At 37.1% G+C, this 23562-nt stretch overlaps 2 protein-coding genes across 2 annotated transcripts in view; both read left to right on the top strand.

Annotated features, from left to right (window-relative positions):
* Positions 1-1017: 1017 nt before the first annotated feature.
* On the top strand, positions 1018-2051 carry LOC132149693 (H-2 class I histocompatibility antigen, Q10 alpha chain-like; the record flags this gene model as incomplete). The annotated part of the gene is made up of 3 exons (XM_059559095.1): positions 1018-1306; positions 1397-1684; positions 1759-2051. Coding segments are annotated over 3 exons (870 nt in total), but the record flags the coding sequence as incomplete, so codon positions are not given.
* Positions 2052-9158: 7107 nt separating this feature from the next.
* The window catches only part of LOC132149684 (uncharacterized), a 60014-nt gene continuing 45610 nt past the window's right edge, over positions 9159-23562 (top strand). Inside the window, exon 1 of the mRNA XM_059559085.1 lies at positions 9159-9266. Within this exon, the coding sequence (XP_059415068.1) occupies positions 9185-9266 (82 nt within the window). The 5' untranslated portion in view covers positions 9159-9184. The remainder of the gene's footprint in view (positions 9267-23562) is intronic.

Raw genomic sequence — 23562 nt, 5'->3', positions numbered from 1 at the left:
TTTGTTTCACAATCCTCTCCAGGGGGCGGTTATCCCTATTGCTTGTACACTTTTTTCACACATCTTTTCCTTCCCTTCGCCTCTCTATTAATGTGCTTGGACACAGAGCTCTGTGAACAGCCAGCCTCTTTTGCAATGACCTGTTGTGTCTTGCTCTCCTTGTGCAAGGTGTCAATGGTTGTCTTTTGGACAACTGTCAAGTCAGCAGTCTTCCCCCATGATTGTGTATCCTACAGAACTAGACTGAGAGGCCATTTAAAGGCTTTGCAGGTGTTTTGAGTTAATTAGCTGATTAGAGTGTGGCTCCAGGTGTCTTCAATATTGAACCTTTTCACAATATTCAGATTTTCTGAGATACTGAATTTGTGATTTTCTTTAGTTGTCAGTTATAATCATCAAAATGAAAAGAAACTAACATTTGAAATATATCAGTCTGTGTTTAATGAATGAATATAACATACAAGTTTCACTTTTTGAACGGAATTAGTGAAATAAATCAACTTTTTGATGATATTCTAAGTATATGACCAACACCTGTATGTAACTTTTTATTATCATAAAAGTGAAAAAAAAAGTGACGTGACATTCAGCCAAGTATGGTGACCCATACTCAGAATTCGTGCTCTGCATTTAACCCATCCGAAGTGCACACACACTGAGCAGTGAACACACACACACACACACACTGTGAGCACACACCCGGAGCAGTGGGCAGCCATTTATGCTGCGGCGCCCGGGGAGCAGTTGGGGGTTCGGTGCCTTGCTCAAGGACACCTAAGTCGTGGTATTGAAGGTGGAGAGAGAACTGTACATGCACACACCCACAATTCCTGCCGGCCCGAGACTCGAACTCACAACCTTTCGATTGCAAGTCCGACTCTCTAACCATTAGGCCACGACTTAAGAGATTCAGTAGATATTGGTTCTTTCTCTGTCTGAGCTTCACACGTTTTACCTGCTTTCTCCTGCACTTTTATCACATTTAAACCAGTGAATAGTTGTTTAATTCACATTTTATTTCTCCTCACTGCAGAGAAACACTCGCTGTATTACATTTACACGGCTTTGTCCAAACCTGTCGATCTGCCGGGCATCTATCAGTTCAGTGCTATGGGTCTGCTAGACGACAGACAGATCGACTCTTACAATAGTGAGGAACAGAGAAAGATTCCCAGACAGCAGTGGATGAAAGAGAAAATGCAGGAGGATTACTGGGAGAAAGGCACCCAGTCCAGAAAGAGCAAAGAACAGTGGTTTAATGTGAATGTTGAAATTCTGATGAAACGCATGAGACACAATGAATCAGGTGAGAAACATTCACACAGATTAACCTGCAGATACATCATTTTATTTTTATTATTATCATCTGACAAAAAAATTTTTCTTTTGATTTCAGATCTTCATGTTCTTCAGTTGAGAGTTGGTTGTGAAATTGAGAAACAAGGAGATGAAGTGAAGTTTTCCAAAGGCATTAGTGAATACAGCTACGATGGAGATAACTTCCTGTCTTTTGATGATAAAGAGTCTCAGTGGGTCGCTCCTGTTGATGCAGCTCTACCAACCAAGAGAAAATGGGACAGTGTGCCGATCCTAAACCAATACACCAAAGGATACCTGGAGAAAGAGTGTGTGGACTGGCTCAACAAATTCAGAGATTATGAAGACGAGGAGCTCAGAAACGGTTGTAAGTAGATCAGTTTGTATTTGTTTGATGATCTGCTGCAGATGCAACTTACTGATAGTTTACTGTGTTTTCAGTTCCTCCAGATGTTCATGTGTTTGCAAAAAGGTCTATTAGTGACAAAACCAAGCTGAAACTCACCTGTCTGGCCACCGGTTTCCACTCTAAAGACGTGATGATGACCATCAGGAAGTATCACTCACCTCTGCCTGAAGATGAGGTTGAATCCACAGGAATCAGACCAAACCATGATGGGACCTTCCAGCTGAGGAAGAGTGTGATTATCCAGGAGGATGTAAAATCTGAATACGATTGTTTGGTGTTTCACAGAGCCCTCAAAGAACCAATTATCGTCACATGGGGTAATTAAAGCAGTTACACAGACAGACAAGAAACATCACTTGATACTGGAATAAAAAAAATGATAAATCATGAACCCCTATTTCCTCCCTATATTGCTTGTGATATCCTTAATTAATTAAAAATTTTTTATCTCCATGCATTTATACAGTTGGAAAATGCCAAGACTGTACACCAGAGATTGAGCAAGTCTCAGCTGCAATGATAGGAGTTGTGCTTGTGCTTCTGCTAGCAGCTGGTTTACTGGTTTACATCTTAAAGAAGAAATGGATTACTGGTTTCAAAAGCCAACTCAAACATTGGTTAGTCTCCCAAACACAAGTTAAGATATTTTTTATGAAACATGGAGGGCAAAACAAGGCTTTCCTTCACTGACCGCCAATTATTTTTATGAGGATTGCATTAAGTAATGTAGTAAGAGTGAAATTTAAATGCCAAATTCAGTACACACACAGACTTTGTACGGGCAAGCAGATGAACCCAGAATTTAAGCGTAATGCGCAAAGTGTAATATTAAAAGTTTTCCCATAGAAAACCATTATAAAGAAGATGCTTGGCCATTAGACGCATTGTGTTCAAATTCCAGGCTCATTTGCTTGCCTGCATAAAGCACGCATCATCAATAAGGTGTAGCATCTTTAATATCACAGTTTTAAAGGGACTTTAAGTATGTTCACATTAAACATTTTAGAATGTTTTTTTAGTGATTTAAATATTGCGGCGTGTGATTTATATTGATTGCTAATGGCCAAAACTTGCATTTTATTCACATATCTTTGTTTTATTCTAAATCTAAATATTTTTGGGTTGAAACAGATAGAAAATCGACAGGCTTGTACTTCAGTTCTATTGATGTTTTACTCGCCAGGTTTTCGAGCCGGTCACGTGACTGAAAACTGTGTATTAAAGCTTTAATTCACCCCACAGACATACACACATGATAAACATGGAAGCACATTAGAACAGACTTTGTTGGTTCAAACACTCTGAATAATTACATTTTACCCTTTAAATTGTATCTCCATAACTGAAGCTTATGCGATACGCATCTCAATTCATAGCCAATGATACAATACATGAAAGATGCATATGAAGCAGCTACCAATGCGATGCAATACCATTCACTTCTATTTACGATGCAGTGTGATCCAATTTCGTTTAGATTCGATTCAAAAACAATGGGATTCAATGCAATACGCTGCAATGGAAAAAATAAGATGCTATGCAATTCAATGTAGTACAGAGAGTTTGTTTTTTATAATCAGAAAACCAGATGTTTTCTTAAGCAATTGCTTTAATTATTCATCGGGCAGCTTTGGGTAGATCCATACCAAAACATTGTAGATGAACATTTCCCTGTTTCTCCAACAGGACAAAAGAAAGCTGAAGAAACATCCGATTCACATTCAGATATTGTGTGGATCTTCAAAATGTGGTAAGTATATTTTAAATGGAATATCAGTGAGTTTTAACACACTTCTGATTCTCCGCAGGCTATAGTATAGCACACAATAAATATAATTTACATTCAGGGCTTCTTACCAGAGATGCTTGAGTTTTCATGTGAGAGACTGCCATGATCAACTCTTCTGCTGTTGATGCTGTTTTAGTGAACCTGATTCCACTGTTTGGGATTGAGGACAATAACTTGGTCTTTTATGAGGGATTAAAGGCTACATGTTAATATTTCAAAGGTTTAATATCAGCTGAAGCGTTCCTGATGAATCAGTGGTTTGATTGCTTATAACTGGATGCGATCAAAAGGGAGTTACAGGAAAAGATAAAAGCAGACTAAAGGCCCAGTACCAGGATGTGGACACACTGAAGAGAACTTTACATTTCCATTGACTTCAGTTGAGATGAGAAAAAATGCTAATAATTTAGATGTATTACTCACCTGAAATTATTGTTCTGATATTTAACTACCTCCAATATTTAATTAAACATCTGTTTATGTCTGTGCTTCAGTTTTGGACTCCAGTACCAGATTGACAGAGTCTACAGAAATAAAATCACCACTAGAACCACAAGAGGTCAAAGATTGGTGGTCATTTTCAACACCAGTAATCCTGACAAACATTATTCTCTCTCTTTCTTTTATTTATTTATTTAATGTTTATTTGACAGGGACAAAAACGCATAGAACATTGCTTTATAAAAATACAACGTAGATGCCATGCATACAGGTTTATAGCCATGACTAATTTGCAACCCCTGTCTCTGGTTAGGCCTGGTTAAATTACAGAGTATTGAATTAAAAATTATAACTATTAAAATATATATACAATAAATACATCCCATACATAAAATAAGATATGGGCTTAAATAGATGTAGAAATCTCTATAAAACAGAGTCTAGACACATTTAACAATACAAAAACACAAAAGTATGCATATTTCTGTGCATGCTAACATATGCAACTTTATGTTTGTATGCATTGTGTTGTGTCCTGTACATTCAGTGTTCACAGAGTTGTTTCAGTTTCAGCTGTTGCTTTAAATGTGTATTAAAAACCTTGAGTTCTGTCAGTGTTTTAATATCTGATGGTAAGGCGTTACACAATTTTATGCCTCTTACTGAAAATGATGTCTGACCAAATGTTGTTCTACGTTTTGCTGCTATACAGTTTCCACTTGCTGTGTCTCTGGTTCTTATTCCACTCTTTTGTTTCAAAACTAGTTGACAGAATATTTCTGGTGCAAGGTTGTTCACACACTTAAAAAGTAGTTTTAGAAATTAATAAATTTACAAAACTGTCAAAACTCAAAACATTATGCTTCCTAAGAATGAGGCAAATGGTGCCATTTTACAGGTTTCTGGTCCATTACTTTTAATGGCTGTTTATACAATGACCTAACAGGTGTAATTGTTGTTTGATTGGCCTGACCCCAAACAGTAATGCAATACGATAGATGAGAAAATATTATAGAATGCATAAACTGCTGTGCTGCTTTAATGGGTATATATTGTCTTATTAATCGGAAGCAGTTTACATTTGTCTTGACAGTTCTGCACAGTCTCTTTACATGACTATCAAACTTAAGATGAGAATCTAAAGTAACCCCTAGAAATTTAAATTCATGTACCTCATCTATCTCCTCATCAATCTTTATTCTAAAATTTTCATTGACCTTTCTTTTTATTGAGAAGCACATAGAGACTGTCTTATCTTAGTTCAGGGTCAGATGATTATTTAGGAGCCACTGTGATACACAATCCAGTTCTTTTGAAAGCATCTCAGCTGCAATCTGAGGGGTTTTTGCTGAGACATATATAATTGTGTCATCTGCATACATTTGGCATTTAACCCTTTTGCAACTGTCTGGAAGATCATTTATATATAAGCTAAAAAGTAAAGGGCCTAAGATTGAACCTTGTGGTATCCCGAATTGGACAAGTTTGAATAGATGACTGGGTGGTATTTATTTTAACACACTGCTGCCTCTGTTTTAGATATGACCTAAAACAAGTTATTGCATCATGTAACAAGTTACAATTTTCTAATTTATTTAAAAGAATTTCGTGGTTCACAGTATCAAAGGCTTTTTTCAAGTCCGGAAATACTGCTCCCACTACATTACCTTCATCTAATGACTGTTTTATCAGTTCAGTGAGGTAACAGTTTGCCAACTCTGTTGAGTACCGTGGTCTAAACCCAAATTGTTTGGCATGTAGAAGATGATTACTTTCAAGACAATCGAGTAAAGGTAAAATTTAAATCGGTCTATAATTCGAAACTTGGTCAGATGCTCCAGACATAAAGACTGGAGTTATAATAGACATTTTCCATTGCTGAAGGAATTCATTTGATCTTATGGATAAATTTACTACATATGTAACTGGCATTAAGAGGAGAGAACTGTGTTTTTTCATAAAAGCTGTATCCAAGCCAAAGTTATCCTTGGCCTTAGATTGGAGTTTCTCTCTGGTCTACCTCTTTTATACAAAAAGTTGTTATTTGGTCTCTCAGTATGTGTTTTAATTGTACTGGTTGAAAATTGTCAGCCAATTCCTCAGCTGATTGGATAAAAAATCTACTAAATTGGTTTGCAATTTCAGTCCTTTCATTACTGACGATTCCATCTATATCTAATTCCGCTATAAATTTCTAAAAAATATATGAATCACATCTATTAGTGTTTTCATCATTGTAGTATACAGCAGGTATCTAAATAATGAGTTTGCTTAACATTTCTGCCTCATGGTTCATATAATCTGTATTTCTTTGAAGTCAAGTGAGTTGAATTGTTATTAAGCTATATGTTAGGGCATACAAAAGAAAGAAATGTGCCTCACAGAACAACAGTGCTGTATTCAGTATAGGTGGCCAAACAGAATTAGCTTTTTACCATCACAGGCACAAGTTATCAAGCAAACACATCCAATTTTCACAAATAGCCTTCAGCTTTGCCTAGCCAGTGTTACATTTGACGACTAAAGTTGAAGTAAAACACTCTTATTAAAATATTTATGTTTTGTGAATGGTCAACCCTTCCCCATTTTGCAAATATTCTTGCTTCTGGTTTGTGCATTGTAAATCACAGAAAGTCTACAACATGTCTCCTAGAAACTTGTGTCCTTTTTTGACACCTCCTTTTATCAAAGGTAAAGTCATTGAATTGTTTTTTTTTTGGGGGGGTTTCCACCTTATTTCAAATTACCGACGTACACTTTTTTTATCTTAATTTTACAAGTTGAAAATTACAAAACATCACATGCACAGCACTGGCTGACTGATAATGGCTGGGTGTTCTCCGAGTACGATAAACTTGGATATATCACACAATGTTAAACAGACCCGGGACCCGAAGTAATAGATTGGGACCCTCACCAGACCCGGCTGACCATTTAAAATATAGCCTCGAATCTGTATGGATCCTCGGGTCTCGAGTTCTCCGTTTAAACCTCTATGAAGAATAGACACAGGATTGCTGTAGGATTCCTCAGACTTGGTACACACCGGTTGCCAGATTGACGACACCAACAGGAACGAGCACACCTGACGATGCACAGCATCGAGCTATACACTGTAGGTTGATCAGCTAATGCATATACGTTAGCAATATTTGTATTGTCTGCAAAATATAAACCACCTCAGGATACACACCAGCTAACTAGCTTTAGCTAATTATTTTCCTGGCAAGGAGAAAATCAGCCAACTCAAAATGTGTTTTAAAACCTTTGTCTGTTTTAAGCTGTCTCCAACTCTCAAACACATTTCCAATATTTATACGCCTTTTATTATAACGTTGATCAGACAAAAGTGATGTGACATTCAGCCAAATACGGTGACCCATACTCAGAATTCGTGCTCTGCATTTAACCCATCCAAAGTGCACACACACAGAGCAGTGAACACACACACACACACACACACCATGAGCACACACCCGGAGCAGTGGGCAGCCATTTATGCTGCGGCACCCGGGGAGCAGGTTGGGGGTTCGGTGCCTTGCTCAAGGACACCTCAGTCGGCTCCAGACTTAAACCCACAACTCTAGGGTTAGGAGTCAAACTTTTTAACCACTAGGCCACGACTTCCCAACTTCCCAAAGAGCAGGTCATTTGTAACTCTAAGGAGAGCAGTCTCAGTACTATGATACAGTCTAAATCCTGACTGGAAATCCTCACAGATACCATTTTCTCTATAGTGCACTGTCTGATGTGATACTTTATCTGACAACTGAATGGTTACAATTTTATCTCTAATAGTATCAATTTTAGAAGTAAAGTAGTTCATAAAGTCATTACTGCTGTGATGTTGGGAAATGTCAACACCTGTCGATGCTTTATTTTTCGTTAATTTAGCCATTGAATAAACTATAGAACTTTCATCAGGTTTCTCAGTGGGTGCATCACTGAGTGGAAAGAATCTGTTTAATGTTTTGATCAGAACAGAAGAGCGGTGTTTTGACCCACGACTACCCTGCCTCACAGTCGCCCAATCGCACTGCTGCCGGAACCGAACAATGTACAGGAATCCCTGAGCTAGTCGCATCCAAAGCCGTATCTAGAGCCCTAACATTTTTACTGTCCTCAATTAAAGTTTCGATGAAATCTTCTCTGTCAGCCTAACTATTTCCCTGCATTTATCACATGTGAATCCCTCATCACCAATAGAGAGAGATAAACTATGCATGTGGCAAGCAGTGCAAACAACAACAGCAGGAGAAGAAGACATTAGTCTCCGTGACTGATGAATGATTCTGACTTACAACGTGAATGACAAGCTAACCAGCTAACAAATGCTAATGCACTGTACTAGCAGTTTTAGGATAAAAGCAAACTATCCAATTAATCATATTACCTTGATAGTATAATATCAGAAATATGGTGGGAATTAAGTTATATTTTATCACTTTAAACAACAGAGAGTGATAGAAAGATAGAGATTTAACATAAAATAAATAACTTGTCTTATTCTTTATTTCATCTTACATTCATTTAATCTGAAGTAACAATTTAGTTTTTTAGTTAAGTAACCTCACTGAAAAAAAATATTAATTTAATTTACTAATTTTTTTATGGTAAGTGGTTGCAATCAATTTATTTTAGCTCTATTTATATAAACAAATTTAGATGATTAACTTTCAGCAAAATTTGTTTATTTAAATGTAGATAAAATAAATGTATTGCAACCACTTACCAAATTTTTTTTAGTAAATTCAATGAATCAGTTCTCTTCAGTATATATATTGACTTTTATTTTATCTATTTTCACAGGAAAAGCTATTTGCTTGTTTTACAAGCAATAAATAAATACATAAATATGAGGATTTTACTGTCAAGACAGGCTGTTTAAAAAAAATCATATTACTCAATATATACACACACACACACACACACACACACACACACACACACACACACACACACACACACACACACTTAAACAATTCTTGAAAGAATAAATACATTATATATGTATTTATTCATTAAACATTGCCTCACTGAATAAAACACTTCGTTTGTTAAACCTCTCCATTTCTCCCCAGATACGGATGATGTCATCGTTCTGTTTTCTCATTGGTTAAAACATCTACCGCTATTTTCTGTAAATAGTTTTCTGTTGCTGCGAGCTCTTGCTGTCAAATGCTGTGTATTTGCTGGGGGAAAATACACATACTTTAAGACTTTCAGTAATGGAAATGAGTGTGGCGACGAAGATCTTTGCTCTGCTTTGTGTTTTTCTGCTTTATGGGGCTCCACCTTCACTTCAAACAGGTAAATGATTTAAAGTTGTTGGATTTATCAGAGAAGGTAACAGAAAAGAAATTTTTTTTGTTACGAAAGAAATTAAATTTGAAAAGAAATGAATGCTATAGGCGATATATATATATATATATATATATATTTTTTTTTTTTTTCTTTTTTTTCTTTTTTTTTTTTTCTCTATATGCTATGCTATATATATATAATATATAACGTTACTGGCTAACGAATCTTCCAACTAAAACGTTGCAGATGTTTTTTTTTTTCTTTTTTCATTCTTTTACTTTTAAAAGGTATTTCACTACAGATTACAAAATACAAGCTTTACAAAGTAATCAGTAACGTATTTCATTAGATTACTCAGGTTTAGTAACTTAATCTAAATACTTTATAATACTTTGAAATACTTAAGCTTTGTTCCACAAAGGAACATTTTAACCTGATGTCTTGTTTTTATGCTTTCCGACATACCAGCCATAAGATTTGTGTTTTCTTTGCATTTTATTTTTATTTTTAAGAACATCAGTTTTCCACAGAATTTCTATGAACAAAAAAAAAAATGTCATTTAAATCTTCCAATCAATATAAATTCAATTTGAATACAATGAATGGGATTCAGTGCTGTTTCATGCTGCACTCAAAGCTTCAAAACCAACCCAGACACACCAAACACAGAATAAAAGTAGCCAAACATCTGGCACAGTTGTCCAAGTTATACATTAGATTAGGCAGGCATTCTTCAGGTTTTGGTAGCCCAAAATGAATTTAAAAAAAGACATTGGCTGAACTTTACTGTGGAAAAAAATCAGCATGATCAGCAAAAACCAGTAGCATACCGTGATATAACGATTTAATAAACTTATGATGCGATAACATTCACTATACAGATTGCACCATACAATTTTCTTACAAGTTATTTATATATTTATTTATTTACAAAATTAGATAAGAAACTGAAACGTTAAATAATAAAAATATCTTGACATTTTAAAACAAATCCTTAAATAAAAAAATCATACAACTAAAAGAAATATCTAAATTTAAACCAAAAATGTGTCTGTGCTCTATTTTAAATCAGAGGAAACCATTTAAATTACTATCCAAAAAAAGATGTTAAATACATGTTATTTAGATTGTATAATTAAAAAAATTGAAGTAAAACAGAATGGTCCGATTTTACCTTTGTGAATGAGACGCAGATGTCCCTCTCTGACAGCAGGTGTCACTAATGGAACAGCAGGTATTTAAAGGCTGCTGCTCCTTTTAAAAACAAGTGCACAGATCCTATATAATAATGCACAGGAGATTTATTTCTCCACTGTATGCATTCACTTAAGACATAAACAACTGTGTTTACGAGAATACTTGCAGAAACCATTATTTTTTGGTAATTTTGTGTGTATGTGTTCATTCAGAAGCAAGGATACGCGAAAGAGGATTCAATTCTGTGTAAGAACATTGTCTGAAATGCTGCTCTCAGCACGTGCTTTGAATGAGTGCGCGCAAGCTTCGAATGCGTAAATGGTTTAAAACGTTTGAATCGGCAAGATTTAGAAACAAGTGCAAACGATCAACTACGATCCATTTCACCCTTCAAGCGAGTGAACAACGCGAATCAAGTTAGGAATCTTACACCACTATTCAAGCTAGCCCGTCGGGCAGGGTGAAGATATATTTTGAAGCCCGACTGAAATAGCCTACACAATAGCCCTGGGACGTCGGGCTAGCGATTTTATGAGCCCTGCACTTCAGATCTATCCAGATTGTGAACCATTGGTTTCCGCACTGGTTTCGTTAAACAAAGAAATTATTATTTTAAAAGATTGACTCAAAAGAATCACACAAATCGGATCATGAACTTGCATTACTGAGTCAAAGATGATCTATTATTGAACATTTCGAAATTAATTAAGACTTCAAGTTCATCTGTTAAGCACATTAAGCTGTCGTTTTACTTTATAAACTGTTATTTCATGAATGATTTGTATGGATCTGTTAACTGAATGCAAAGTGTGAGTTCTAGGAGAATGTTTGTGTCGTGATGAGAATGTATTGCTCACTAGAGTTACTAAATGAACAGGGGTGTAATCCGGTTAATTTACCTTGAACTAAACCCTGAACCTTCGGTTGATTAACCCCAAACCTTGCTTACTAAAGGTATGTGGTTCCAAAAACATGTCCAGGAGTAAATTAATTCAACTCAGAGTATGTTCCTGGTTAAGTCTCAAGACATTCTCAACAGAGCGACGAATCGATGAGTCACTATAGAAACGGACTCTAAGAAAAAGTGTGCCAAACTGTTTCTTTCTTCTTCTTTTGTTTATTAGTTGTTTACATGCTTAGTGTCACCTAATTGATGGCTGTGATTTTTATCCATTTAATCTTTAATCCTTGAAAATGTGAATTATGTTGTTTGTTTTATGCTAATTATATATTAAGTCATATCAGATATGTATTTTGATTTAGAATTTTAACATTATACAAAATGCAGATGCATGTGTGAGATAATATAAAATCTAATGAGTAAAATAAATAAATATATATAAGTTAAACATTACCTTGTCATAGTGTTTTATAATTTATACAGATAACTCTTATATATGCCAATAAAATAAATAATCATATTAGAATAATATATTACCTTATTAGCCTACTTATATTAGCACTTCCTCATTAACATCATATATATATATATATATATGAAGGCTGAAGGCTGAAGGCTCGCTGAAGTGAACTAACCCTGGATCAGAAGCTACTCTCGAGCAGGTTAAGTTCAGAGTGTAAGCTGCTATGACTACTAACATACTCCGAAAGTTACCTCCGTTTTTGGAACCAAAACTTGAGGTTATCCGCTTACTTTTAAACATACCTGGTAATGTCACATAACCTGCTTTCTGGAATACATCTCAGGCTGTTGCACGCAGTGTTTTTGTTTCAACTGAAAGTCGCGGTATTGTTTGAAATCCCCAAAATGATTACTTAAATATTAAATTAATAAATGACATAAAAATAAAAGTAATCACTGGTAATTTACATTTATTCATTTAGCTGACGCTTTTATCCAAAGCGACTTACAATTGCTATATATGTCAGAGGTCGCACACCTCTGGAGCAACTAGGGGTTAAGTGTCTTGCTCAGGGACACACTGGTGTCTCACAGTGGATTCGAACCCGGGTCTCTCACGCCAAAGGCATGTGTCTTATCCACTACGCTAACACCACCCACCAAAATCCAAAATAGTTTTCAGATGTAACTGTAATCTTATTACCCCTTATTTAAAATGTAATTATAACGAAATACATTTACTCATATTTTGTATTTAAAATATATGGCACTGTTACATGTATTTAATTACTCCCCAGCCCTGTGTGTGTGTGTGTGTGTGTAATGAGCTATACAGAACTCGGAAATTAGTTGAAGTCTACAGCATTTAATAAAATGTAGAATTATCAGATAAATCCAACTTTATAGCTGAAAAAGGCCTGTTAGGTTAAATGTACAAACCCATCAATCCATCATCTTGCGCTTATCCGGGGCCGGGTCGCGGGGGCAACAGTCTAAGCAGAAACGCCAAGATTTCCCTCTCCCTAGCCACTTCCTCCAGCTCTTCCGGGGGAACCCCGAGGCGTTCCCAGGCCAGCCAGGAGACATAGTCCCTCCAGCGTGTCCTAGGTCTTCCCCGGGGCCACCTCCCGGTGGGACGTGCCTGGAACACCTCCCTGGTAAGGTGTCCAGGATGCATCCGAAATAGATGCCCGAGCCACCTCAGCTGGCTCCTCTCGATGTGGAGGAGCAACGGCTCTACTCTGAGCTCCTCCCGAGTGACTGAGCTTCTCACCCTATCTCTAAGGGATCGCCCAGCCACCCTACGGAGAAAGCTCATTTCGGCCGCCTGTATCCAGGATCTTGTCCTTTCGGTCATGACCCACAGGTCATGACCATAGGTGAGAGTAGGAACGTACATTGACCGGTAAATGGAGAGCTTTGCCTTACAGCTCAGCTCCTTCTTCACCACGACAGACCGGTACATCGACCGCATTACTGCAGAAGCTGCACCGATCCGTCTGTCAATCTCCCGTTCCATCCTTCCCTCACTCGTGAACAAGACCCCAAGATACCTGAACTCCTCCACTTGAGGCAGGAACTCTCCACCAACCTGAAGTGGGCAATCCACCCTTTTCCGACTGAGAACCATGGCCTCTGACAAATTGTGAATAAAAACAGAATGCAATGATGTGGAAGTTTCAAATAGCAATATTTTATTAAGAATACAACATAGATGACATATCAAATGTTTAAACTGAGGAAATCATCATCTGAGGAAAGTATCATTTTAAGGGGAAAATAAGTTGATTTTAAATTTCATGTCATCAAAAAAAAGTTGGGACAAGGCCATGTTTAGCACTGTGTGACACCCCCTTTTCTTTTTATAACAGTCTGCAAACATCTGGGGACTGAGGAGACAAGTTTCTCAAGTTTAGGAACAGGAATGTTGTCCCATTCTTGTCTAATACAGGCTTCTAGTTGCTCAACTGTCTTAGGTCTTCTTTGTCGCATCTTCCTCTTTATGATGCGCCAAATGTTTTCTATGGGTGAAAGATCTGGACTGCAGGCTGGCCATTTCAGTACCCGGATCCTTCTTCCGTCGCAGCCATGATGTTATAATTGATGCAGTATGTGATCTGGCATTGTCATGTTGGAAAATGCAAGGTCTTCCCTGAAAGAAACGACGTCTGGATGGGAGCATATGTTGTTCTAGAATTTGGATATACCTTTCAGCATTGATGGTGCCTTTCCAGATGTGTAGGCTGCCCATGCCACACACACTCATGCAACACCATACCATCAGAGATGCAGGCTTCTGAACTGAGCACTGATAACAACTTGGGTTGTCCTTGTCCTCGTTAGTCTGAATGACACGGTGTACCAGTTTTCCAAAAAGAACTTCAAATTTTAATTTGTCTGACCACAGAACAGTTTTCCACTTTGCCACAGTCCATTTTAAATGAGCCTTGGTCCAAAGAAAACACCTGCGCTTCTGGATCATGTTTAGATATGGTTTCTTTTTTTACCTATAGAGTTTTTGCCAGCAACGGCGAATGTCACGGTGGATTGTGTTTACCGACAATGTTTTCTAGAAGTATTCCTGAGTCCATGTTGTGATTTCCATTACATTATCATTCCTCTATGTGATGCAGTGCCATCTAAGGCCAGAAGATCACGGGCATTCAGTATGGTTTTCCGGCCTTGACCCGGGTTTATAGTATAAAACGAAACAGGAATCATAAATCATTGTGGTTTTGTTCTGCCTTCCTTCTGAGTATCTCTGTATGCACTTCTCCAGCACGTGCCTTCTACAAAAAGCCTCGCTCTCGCCTATTTAAACACTGCCTGATTCTCTGTCGACTCTAAATGTGATAATGCTCAACAGCACAGGGTTAGAGCGCTACCATTGCTATAGCAATGTAAATCAATTTTTACCATGCAATTAAAGCTACTAGAATCTTTATCTATTAATAGATGACAGCAATCTGCAGTTTTTCAAATGAATCCACCACAGACCACATCTATGTTCATTTATGGTAGGCAAGGCAAGGCAGGTTTATTTATATAGCACATATAACACATATGCTTTACATAAACGAAAGTCAAAATAATGAAGAAAAATAATAACAAGAATACAATTAATTAAAAAATTACTTATTTAAAATGAATTTAAAACAGTTAGAAAATGATTTTACATAAAATAAAATACAAAAAAACTGTGAAAATATAGTGCAATCAGTTCGGACATTGCACAGTGCTCATTCAATGAATGCACAGCTAAGCAGATGAGTATTTAAATGTGACTAGCGTTTTAGCACATCTGATCTCTTCTGGAAGCTGATTCCAACTGCGGGCGGTATAGTAACTAAAGGAGGACTCCCCTTGTTTTGTGTGAACCCTTGGTATTTCTAACTGACTTGATCCTAGTGATCTGAGTGCTCTGTTAGGTTTATATTCAGTGAGTATATCTGCAATATATTTCGGTCCTAGGTCATTTAGTGACTTATATACGAGTAAAAGTGCTTTAAAATCAATCCTAAATGTAACTGGAAGCCAGTGTAAGGACCTGAGGACTGGTGTGATATGCTCAGATTTTCTGGTTCTAGTCAGAATCCTGGCAGCAGCGTTCTGGATGAGCTGCAGCTGTCTAATGGTCTTTTTGGGAAGGCCGGTGAGGAGCCCATTACAATAGTTCACCCTGCTGGTAATGAAGGCATGAACAACATGACATGACTAACGAAACTAAGGTCCGTCTCCAGAAGCACACCAAGATTCCTGACTTGATTTTTAGTTGTTTGACCCCTAGAGTCAAGGAATGCATTCACCTTGAACACTTCATCTTTGTTTCCAAATTTTTTCCTTGTTTGACTGAAGAAAGTTCTGGCACATCCAACTATTAATTTCATCAATGCATTGGCAGAGGGAGTCAATGGGGCTGTAGTCATTTGGAGATAAGGCTAGGTAAATCTGGGTATCATCAGCATAGCTGTGATAGGCAATTTGGTTCTTTCTCAATATTTGACTTAGTGGAAGCATATACAGGCTAAACAAGAGCGGTGCAAGAATTGACCCTTGTGGGACTCCGCATGTCATGGACGTCCACTTAGACTTATGCTCTCCTAGACTCAGATAATAGCCTCTCCCTTCTAAGTATGACCAGAACCATTTGAGTACCATCCCAGAAAGCCTGACCCAATTTTCTAGTCTCTCTAGTAGCATGTTATGATCGACAGTGTCAAACGCAGCACTGAGATCTAGCAATACCAGCACCGATATTTTGCCAGAGTCACAATTTAAGCGAATATCATTTATTATCTTAATGAGTGCTGTCTCTGTGCTGTGATGTAGTGTTGGGCGATATGGTCATTTTTCAAATCGTCATATCGTCAGCCCGTGAGATCGATGATACACAATATTATCGAGCATGGGTGGAGCAAGAGAGAGACTCTTTGTTCTTGTCATAGCATAACTATTTGGTGTTTTAAACCGCGCAGGTGTGCGAGAGAGAGCCTATGGAGTCACCAATAATCAAAAAAAAAATTACTTTCAAACATACTGACTGATTTAACTAACGTTAAATATAAAAATACTGTATTTAAAACAGCTAGTTCATACATAGTCGGACGCAACTGTCATATCGCACGTCCGCATCTGCGCAGGGAAGTTATCAGTCTAAATGTTCTGCAAAATCAGTCACCGGTGAAAATCAATAGCAGATTTCATTTAAAGTCCAACAGTTAAACACTAATATTGGGCATAAACGATTATTTAAATATAAAGTATTTAAAACAGGTAAGTATTTGTAGTAAAGTTGAATTGAACTGATGCATCAGTCATACAGCGCTCCGGACCGCGCGCCTCATGACGAGTCTGACGCACCGTCACAGAAACAAGAATGAGATGCAGTCTAACATAACTGTGGCATTAAACTCAGTTAGTGAGGGGTCGTTTAATATATTGCACATACAGTATATAGGCCGTTTAGATTACTTGTTAAAGTGCAATGAAATACCTTATATCTGCAGACGATGTACGTCTGTTTGTGGATGGAGACTTTGTAATGGCCAAAACTATGTATTTTGCATGCATCACATTATAATGCGGTGTGCATGAAAATAATAACAAGGCGGCAGATTGAACTTATTATCCATAGTGGTTCTCACGTAGTCATCACCACATAGTGTGTTTTATAAGTTAAGTGATCAGTCTTTAAGAAAAGGACTACGTGAGAACCATGCACTATGGATGATAAATTCGCTCTGCTGCCTTGTTAATTATTTTGTCTTTACTTTATTTGTAACGCCAAGAAAGAGTTAATCTCTCATGTATGAGAAGAGCGCGTTGCCGTTTACCAGCCATTAAATGTGTGGGACACCAACTTGTCGTTTTCTATCTCTTTCATTTCAATGATTTAACGAATTATCCAAGTCAAAGCGTTACAACTTCACAGACTACATGCTGTAATCCTCCTGCGCGTGCGAGGTGTGTGTGTGAAATGTGGGCAGTGAAATTAAGTGAAATAGCTGGGCAGTTTAAAAGCCGAATTATAATAAGCAGTCTAATAAAAATAATAGTTATTATTATTATAATCTAATACATTAATAGGAAAATGAGCCTAATATCGTCTTGATTATCGACAGAGAATTCTGCTTATGTCGATATCTCTGACGATCGTCGATACACAATACTATCGTCTATCGGCACAACCCTACTGTGATGCGGTCGAAAACCAGATTGAAAATTGTCCAGGTATCCATTTGAGTTTAAGTATTTGTTCAGCTGATTAAAAACGACCTTTTCTATAATTTTGCCTATAAAAGGAAGATTAGATATTGGTCTAAAATTGCTCAAAATGGTGTTATCAAGATTGCTCTTTTTCAGGAGGGGCTTAACAACTGCAGTTTTTAAGGAGTTTGGAAATGTCCCAGAAAGAAGTGAGGCATTCACCACTTCTAAAAGATCTGCTTCTAAGCAGTTAAGCACATTTTTGAAAAAAGAACTGGGAAGTGTGTCAAGATAGCAGGTTGATGATTTTAGTTGCTGCACTATGTCTTCCAGAATTTTGCTATCAATTGCTTCAAAAATAGACATAGTATCTTTTTGAATCTTAAAAGTTGCTTTTGGTTTTCATCAAATCACATTATTTATAGTTCATATTGCCTTTCAGATTAAAAAACAGCAGTGTCATTGTTCAAACGAGGTAAATCGGTGTTGATTCAGTTAATTTCACAGTTTAATTTTAACTGTGTGAAGATCATGACACATGAAAGTAGTTTAGTTAAGCTGTATTGCTTTTCCTTGCAGAGAAGCACTCGCTGTATTACATTTACACTGCTTTGTCCAAACCTGTCGATCTGCCGGGCATCTATCAGTTCAGTGCTATGGGTCTGCTAGATGACAGAGAGATCGACTCTTACAATAGTGAGCAACAGAGAAAGATTCCCACACAGCAGTGGATGAAAGAGAAAATGCAGGAGGATTACTGGGAAAAAGGCACCCAGTCCAGAAAGAGCAAAGAACAGTGGTTTAATGTGAATGTTGAAATTCTGATGAAACGCATGAGACACAATGAATCAGGTGAGAAACATTCACACAGATTAACCTCCAGATACACTATCATTTCATTTATATATTCATCTCAGACATTTTGTGTCCATTTTAGATCTTCATGTTCTTCAGTGGAGACACGGTTGTGAAGTTGAGAAACAAGGAGATGAAGTGAAGTTTTCCAAAGGCATTGATGAGTACAGCTACGATGGAGAAAACTTTCTGTCTTTTGATGATAAAGAGTCTCAGTGGGTCGCTCCTGTTGATGCAGCTCTACCAACCAAGAGAAAATGGGACAATGTGCTGATCCTAAACCAATACACCAAAGGATACCTGGAGAAAGAGTGTGTGGACTGGCTCAACAAATTCAGAGATTATGCAGACGAGGAGCTCAGAAACGGTTGTAAGTAGATCAGTTTGTATTTGTTTGATGATCTGCTGCAGATGCAACTTACTGATAGTTTACTGTGTTTTCAGTTCCTCCAGATGTTCATGTGTTTGCAAAAAGGTCTTTCAGAGACAAAACCAAACGGAGACTCACCTGTCTGGCCACCGGTGTCTACCCCAAAGACACATTCTTGACCATCAGAAAATATCGCTCACCTCTGCCTGAAGATGAGGTTGAATCCACAGGAATCAGACCAAACCATGATGGGACCTTCCAGATGAAGAAGAGTGTGGAGATCAATGAGGATGAAAAAGATGATTTAGATTGTTTTGTTGCTCACAGAACCCTCAAAGAACCAATTATCGTCAGATGGGGTAGGCAAACTAAAATAATTAAAGGGGTCATATGATGCTGCTATAAAGAACATTATTTTGTGTATTTGGTGTAATACAATGTGTTTATGTGGTTTACCATATCAGCAATATTTAGAGGAAAGAAATGTGTTATATTGATATTAATATAATATTTGACCATTTTATGCAGCAGAAGAAAAGAGGAAGTGGCATCTGAATGGTTGAGAGTTCATCATCAGTCTATTCTGAGTTTTTCAGATGATTCACATTGATCTGAAACAATCTGCCCTCATGAGAGCTCAGTAAATGTTTTTGTTGAATTATTTTGCAGAGATGAAGGACTCGCAGCAGCCAGCGGAAATAGAGAAAATAATAGAATAAAATACTATAATTTATGGGTATTTGCAATTAGAGATGTTCCGATACCCTTTTTCTCTTCCCGATACCGATTCCGATACCTGGGCTCAGGGTATCGGCCGATACCGAGTACTGATCCGATACCTGGGTGTGTATCTGTATATACAGCTGTATATACTACTAGCCCTGTGTAAATTGCTAGAATTATTTCATGGTGTGCTTCAGACTTATCCCTTAATAAAACATGAACAAAAACATGGTGAACTACTGTATTTATAACAGTGTTTTTTATTATCTATTATTATATATTTATTATTATCTTTTAGTTTTACCATATAACTGTATAAAAAACTGCAACAAATAAGTCTAGGAATATAAAAAATTATATATTAATCAGATAATCTCTTTACATTAAAAAAAACTAAAAAACAAGCAACTGTCTAGGCATAATTATTATAATTAATAGAGACGTATTATTATTACTACATAGAGACATAGCTAAATCTACTGTAGGCTACAACAGTAGCTTAATATAGTCAATTTATTCACGTTAAACCGAACATTTATTTTGACGGGTTGCCCTGAAGATCTTTGAGTGTCTGTGTTTATGATATGACAGTTTTCTCAAATGTAACGGTAAATTCACATGAAGTGACGGTTTATGTGTTCGTGTCCTCATATAGTGACACACGGCAGAGACTATAAAACAGCGAGCTCCCGCGCATCTGCGCCCGTCACCCTCAGAGATGTAGAATTTGCAGGAGTAATAATTAAATAGTGTTTTGCAGTATAATATTCACAGACACTAGTACTGTATATATATTCAACTACAGCCTGGAGCCCCGCGCTTAGAATAACACGGAAGCGACTGAACGCAGCTGCTGGGACCGAATATACTCTGGAGTCGCTAACTTTCTACCGGTACTACAGAGATGCCGGTATCATCACATTTTTACATTTTCAGCACCGACTTAGTAGTGAAGTGGCAGTACTCGCCGTTTTACTGTCTGGTTGGTCCAGTCTGAAATACTGCTAAACAGTGGACATACTGCTAACGTGTTTTCATTTCTTCTTCGCTGCTCTAAACAGGGGTTGCTTGTGGCAACACAGCACAACTTCCTGTGTTTGCAATGCATTCTGAGCAGCGAAGAAGATTGATATTAATATAGTGTTTGACCATTTTATGCAGCAGAAGAAAAGAGGAAGTGGCATCTGAATGGTTGAGAGTTCATCATCAGTCTATTCTGGGTTCAGATATGATCTCTGCTCTACTGAGTCCCACAGACAGCAGAAACATGTTTCCAAACCTCAACAGTGAGATCTCCGCTCTGAAAACACTACAACTGCTATCATTAATTCACTACTTTACTAATGAATGTCTAGAATGGCTGTCAACTATCTCAAAACTGTAAGAACAAAAATTATTTCCAATAAATCATCAACATCTAAACCTCTGTAATTCTCAATAAGAGCTTCATCTGACAGAAATAAAGTCAGTCTGGTTAGTAATGAGTGAAGCTGGTGAAGCTGTTTGTGGAGATGTCTAATCAGATCTTGAGAGATTTAATATATTTTATCTTCAGTTGATTTCATCTAAGACTGTGTTTGGAAGTCAGGTTAAACAAATGATATTTGTCTTGTATATAAGGAGCATCCAGATTCCCATGGAGTCCGTGCTTCTCGATCATTTGAGGAGTCTTGGAGTACGAGCAGAAGAAAAGTGTATTGTTTTTGAGTCAGCAGAAGACTCTTCTAGGAGCATGTGGACACATCAGTGTTTCAACACTTCAGGACTGTTTGAGTAAGTTCAAACCAGAGAAACTAGTTCATAGGTTTATGCTGTAGATTGAGTCTTATGGCAGCAAAGTCTTCACATAAGGCCGCCCCAGTGGATCGAGGGTTTAGGGATTTCGCCTCGTTGGTATCTTGGTTTCCTGGAGACAGCTTAGGCCTTTCCACTCTGTATGAATCCCTTTTTGGGACTTAAAAGTTGTCCTAGTAGGTTTGGCAGGCCATCACTTTGAGGCCATCAGCACTGCATAAGCCTGGCTCTCAAGACAGTCCTATTGGTGCTGAGGGTGCTGCAGCCAAATGTTTTTTTTCTGTGGCCAACTGTTTAACTGTTGGGAATTAACTATTAGTTATTTAGGCTATTTACATAAACTCCACCCACCAATGTGTGAGTACAAAAGACTATCAACAGACATCAGATTCAGTGGTGCAGATGATAAAGTGTTTGTCATACTACTTTTGAGGCGATCGACCCAGGTTTGAATCTGCCTTTTGGGGGACATGTTTAGTTGTAAGCAATTGTCTTTTAACCATGCTGACACATTAACCATAGAATAAATTACTGTATCGTCCGCATACATTTGTATATGAATGCCAGGACATGCAAGATGTTAATCATTTATACTGTATATAGAGCAAAAAAGCAATGGACCCAAGACAGAACTTTGCTGATCACCAGTTGAAGTTATTGTTATTGGATTGGTGATTTTGTACTCTTAACACACTGAGATCTATCTTTTAGATGTGACTCTATCCAGTTAATTGTATGTAATGAAAAATTAAAACAAGATTATTATTTTTTCTTTAAAACCAAACTACATTGGATGCAATGCAATTGAACTACTACTCAAGTAACTGCTAATCTGTTATGCAACTATTTTCTCCATAACTTCAGAAACAGTGGGCAAAATACTAATTGACCTATATAAGTCTTCAAATCATTTAAAGTGGTACCAATAATCTTACCTCACACTTTAACAATACCCTGCAATCTATTTCTGTTTCTATTTCTGTCTTCTGTTACATGCGTATTTTTTACAGTATATAGTTCACACAGGTCTGGTACATATTTATAATTTTTGTGATGCTAAGCTTAAGTATTAAGATGTTTATTTCTGTTCATTATGTTTGAACAGAACTAGATCATATGATCACAGATACAGGAGAAACTGAAGTCTGTTGTTCTGCTGGATCATTATTCAGAGGTACCACAGTTCATTAATGCTGAAACAGTCAATCTGAAGAACTGATCATCATTTTATACCTTTGATTTAATTCACAAAGTCTTGATTCTGTTCATCTGTCCATCTTTCCTGCAGTGATTGTGAGTATTGTTGAGTTTGCAGTGTTTGCTGCCCCTACTGTGATTCTTCTGCAGATCATCTGTACAAGAAGAGCTGGTGAGTTTTTCAGATGATTCACATTGATCTGAAACAATCTGCCCTCATGAGAGCTCAGTAAATGTTTTTGTTGAATTATTTTGCAGAGAGGAAGGACTCGCAGCAGCCAGCGGAAATAGAGAAAATAATAGAATAAAATACTATAATTTATGGGTATTTGCAATTAGATGTTCCGATACCCTTTTTCTCTTCCCGATACCGATTCCGATACCTGGGCTCAGGGTATCGGCCGATACCGAGTACTGATCCGATACCTGGGTGTGTATCTGTATATACAGCTGTATATACTACTAGCCCTGTGTAAATTGCTAGAATTATTTCATGGTGTGCTTCAGACTTATCCCTTAATAAAACATGAACAAAAACATGGTGAACTACTGTATTCATTACAGTATTTTTATTATCTATTATTATATATTTATTATTATCTTTTAGTTTTACCATATAACTGTATAAAAAACTGCAACAAATAAGTCTAGGAATATAAAAAATTATATATTAATCAGATAATCTCTTTACATTAAAAAAAACTAAAATGCAAGCAACCGTCTAGGCATAATTATTATAATTAATAGAGACGTATTATTATTACTACATAGAGACATAGCTAAATCTACTGTAGGCTACAACAGTAGCTTAATATAGTCAATTTATTCACGTTAAACCGAACATTTATTTTGACGGGTTGCCCTGAAGATCTTTGAGTGTCTGTGTTTATGATATGACAGTTTTCTCAAATGTAACGGTAAATTCACATGAAGTGACGGTTTATGTGTTCGTGTCCTCATATAGTGACACACGGCAGAGACTATAAAACAGCGAGCTCCCGCGCATCTGCGCCCGTCACCCTCAGAGATGTAGAATTTGCAGGAGTAATAATTAAATAGTGTTTTGCAGTATAATATTCACAGACACTAGTACTGTA

Source organism: Carassius carassius, chromosome 9, assembly GCF_963082965.1.
Source record: "Carassius carassius chromosome 9, fCarCar2.1, whole genome shotgun sequence".
Taxonomy (NCBI): Eukaryota; Metazoa; Chordata; class Actinopteri; order Cypriniformes; family Cyprinidae; genus Carassius; species Carassius carassius.
Note: the sequence above shows the minus strand (reverse complement) of the source record. Positions and strands in the feature narration are given on the sequence as shown.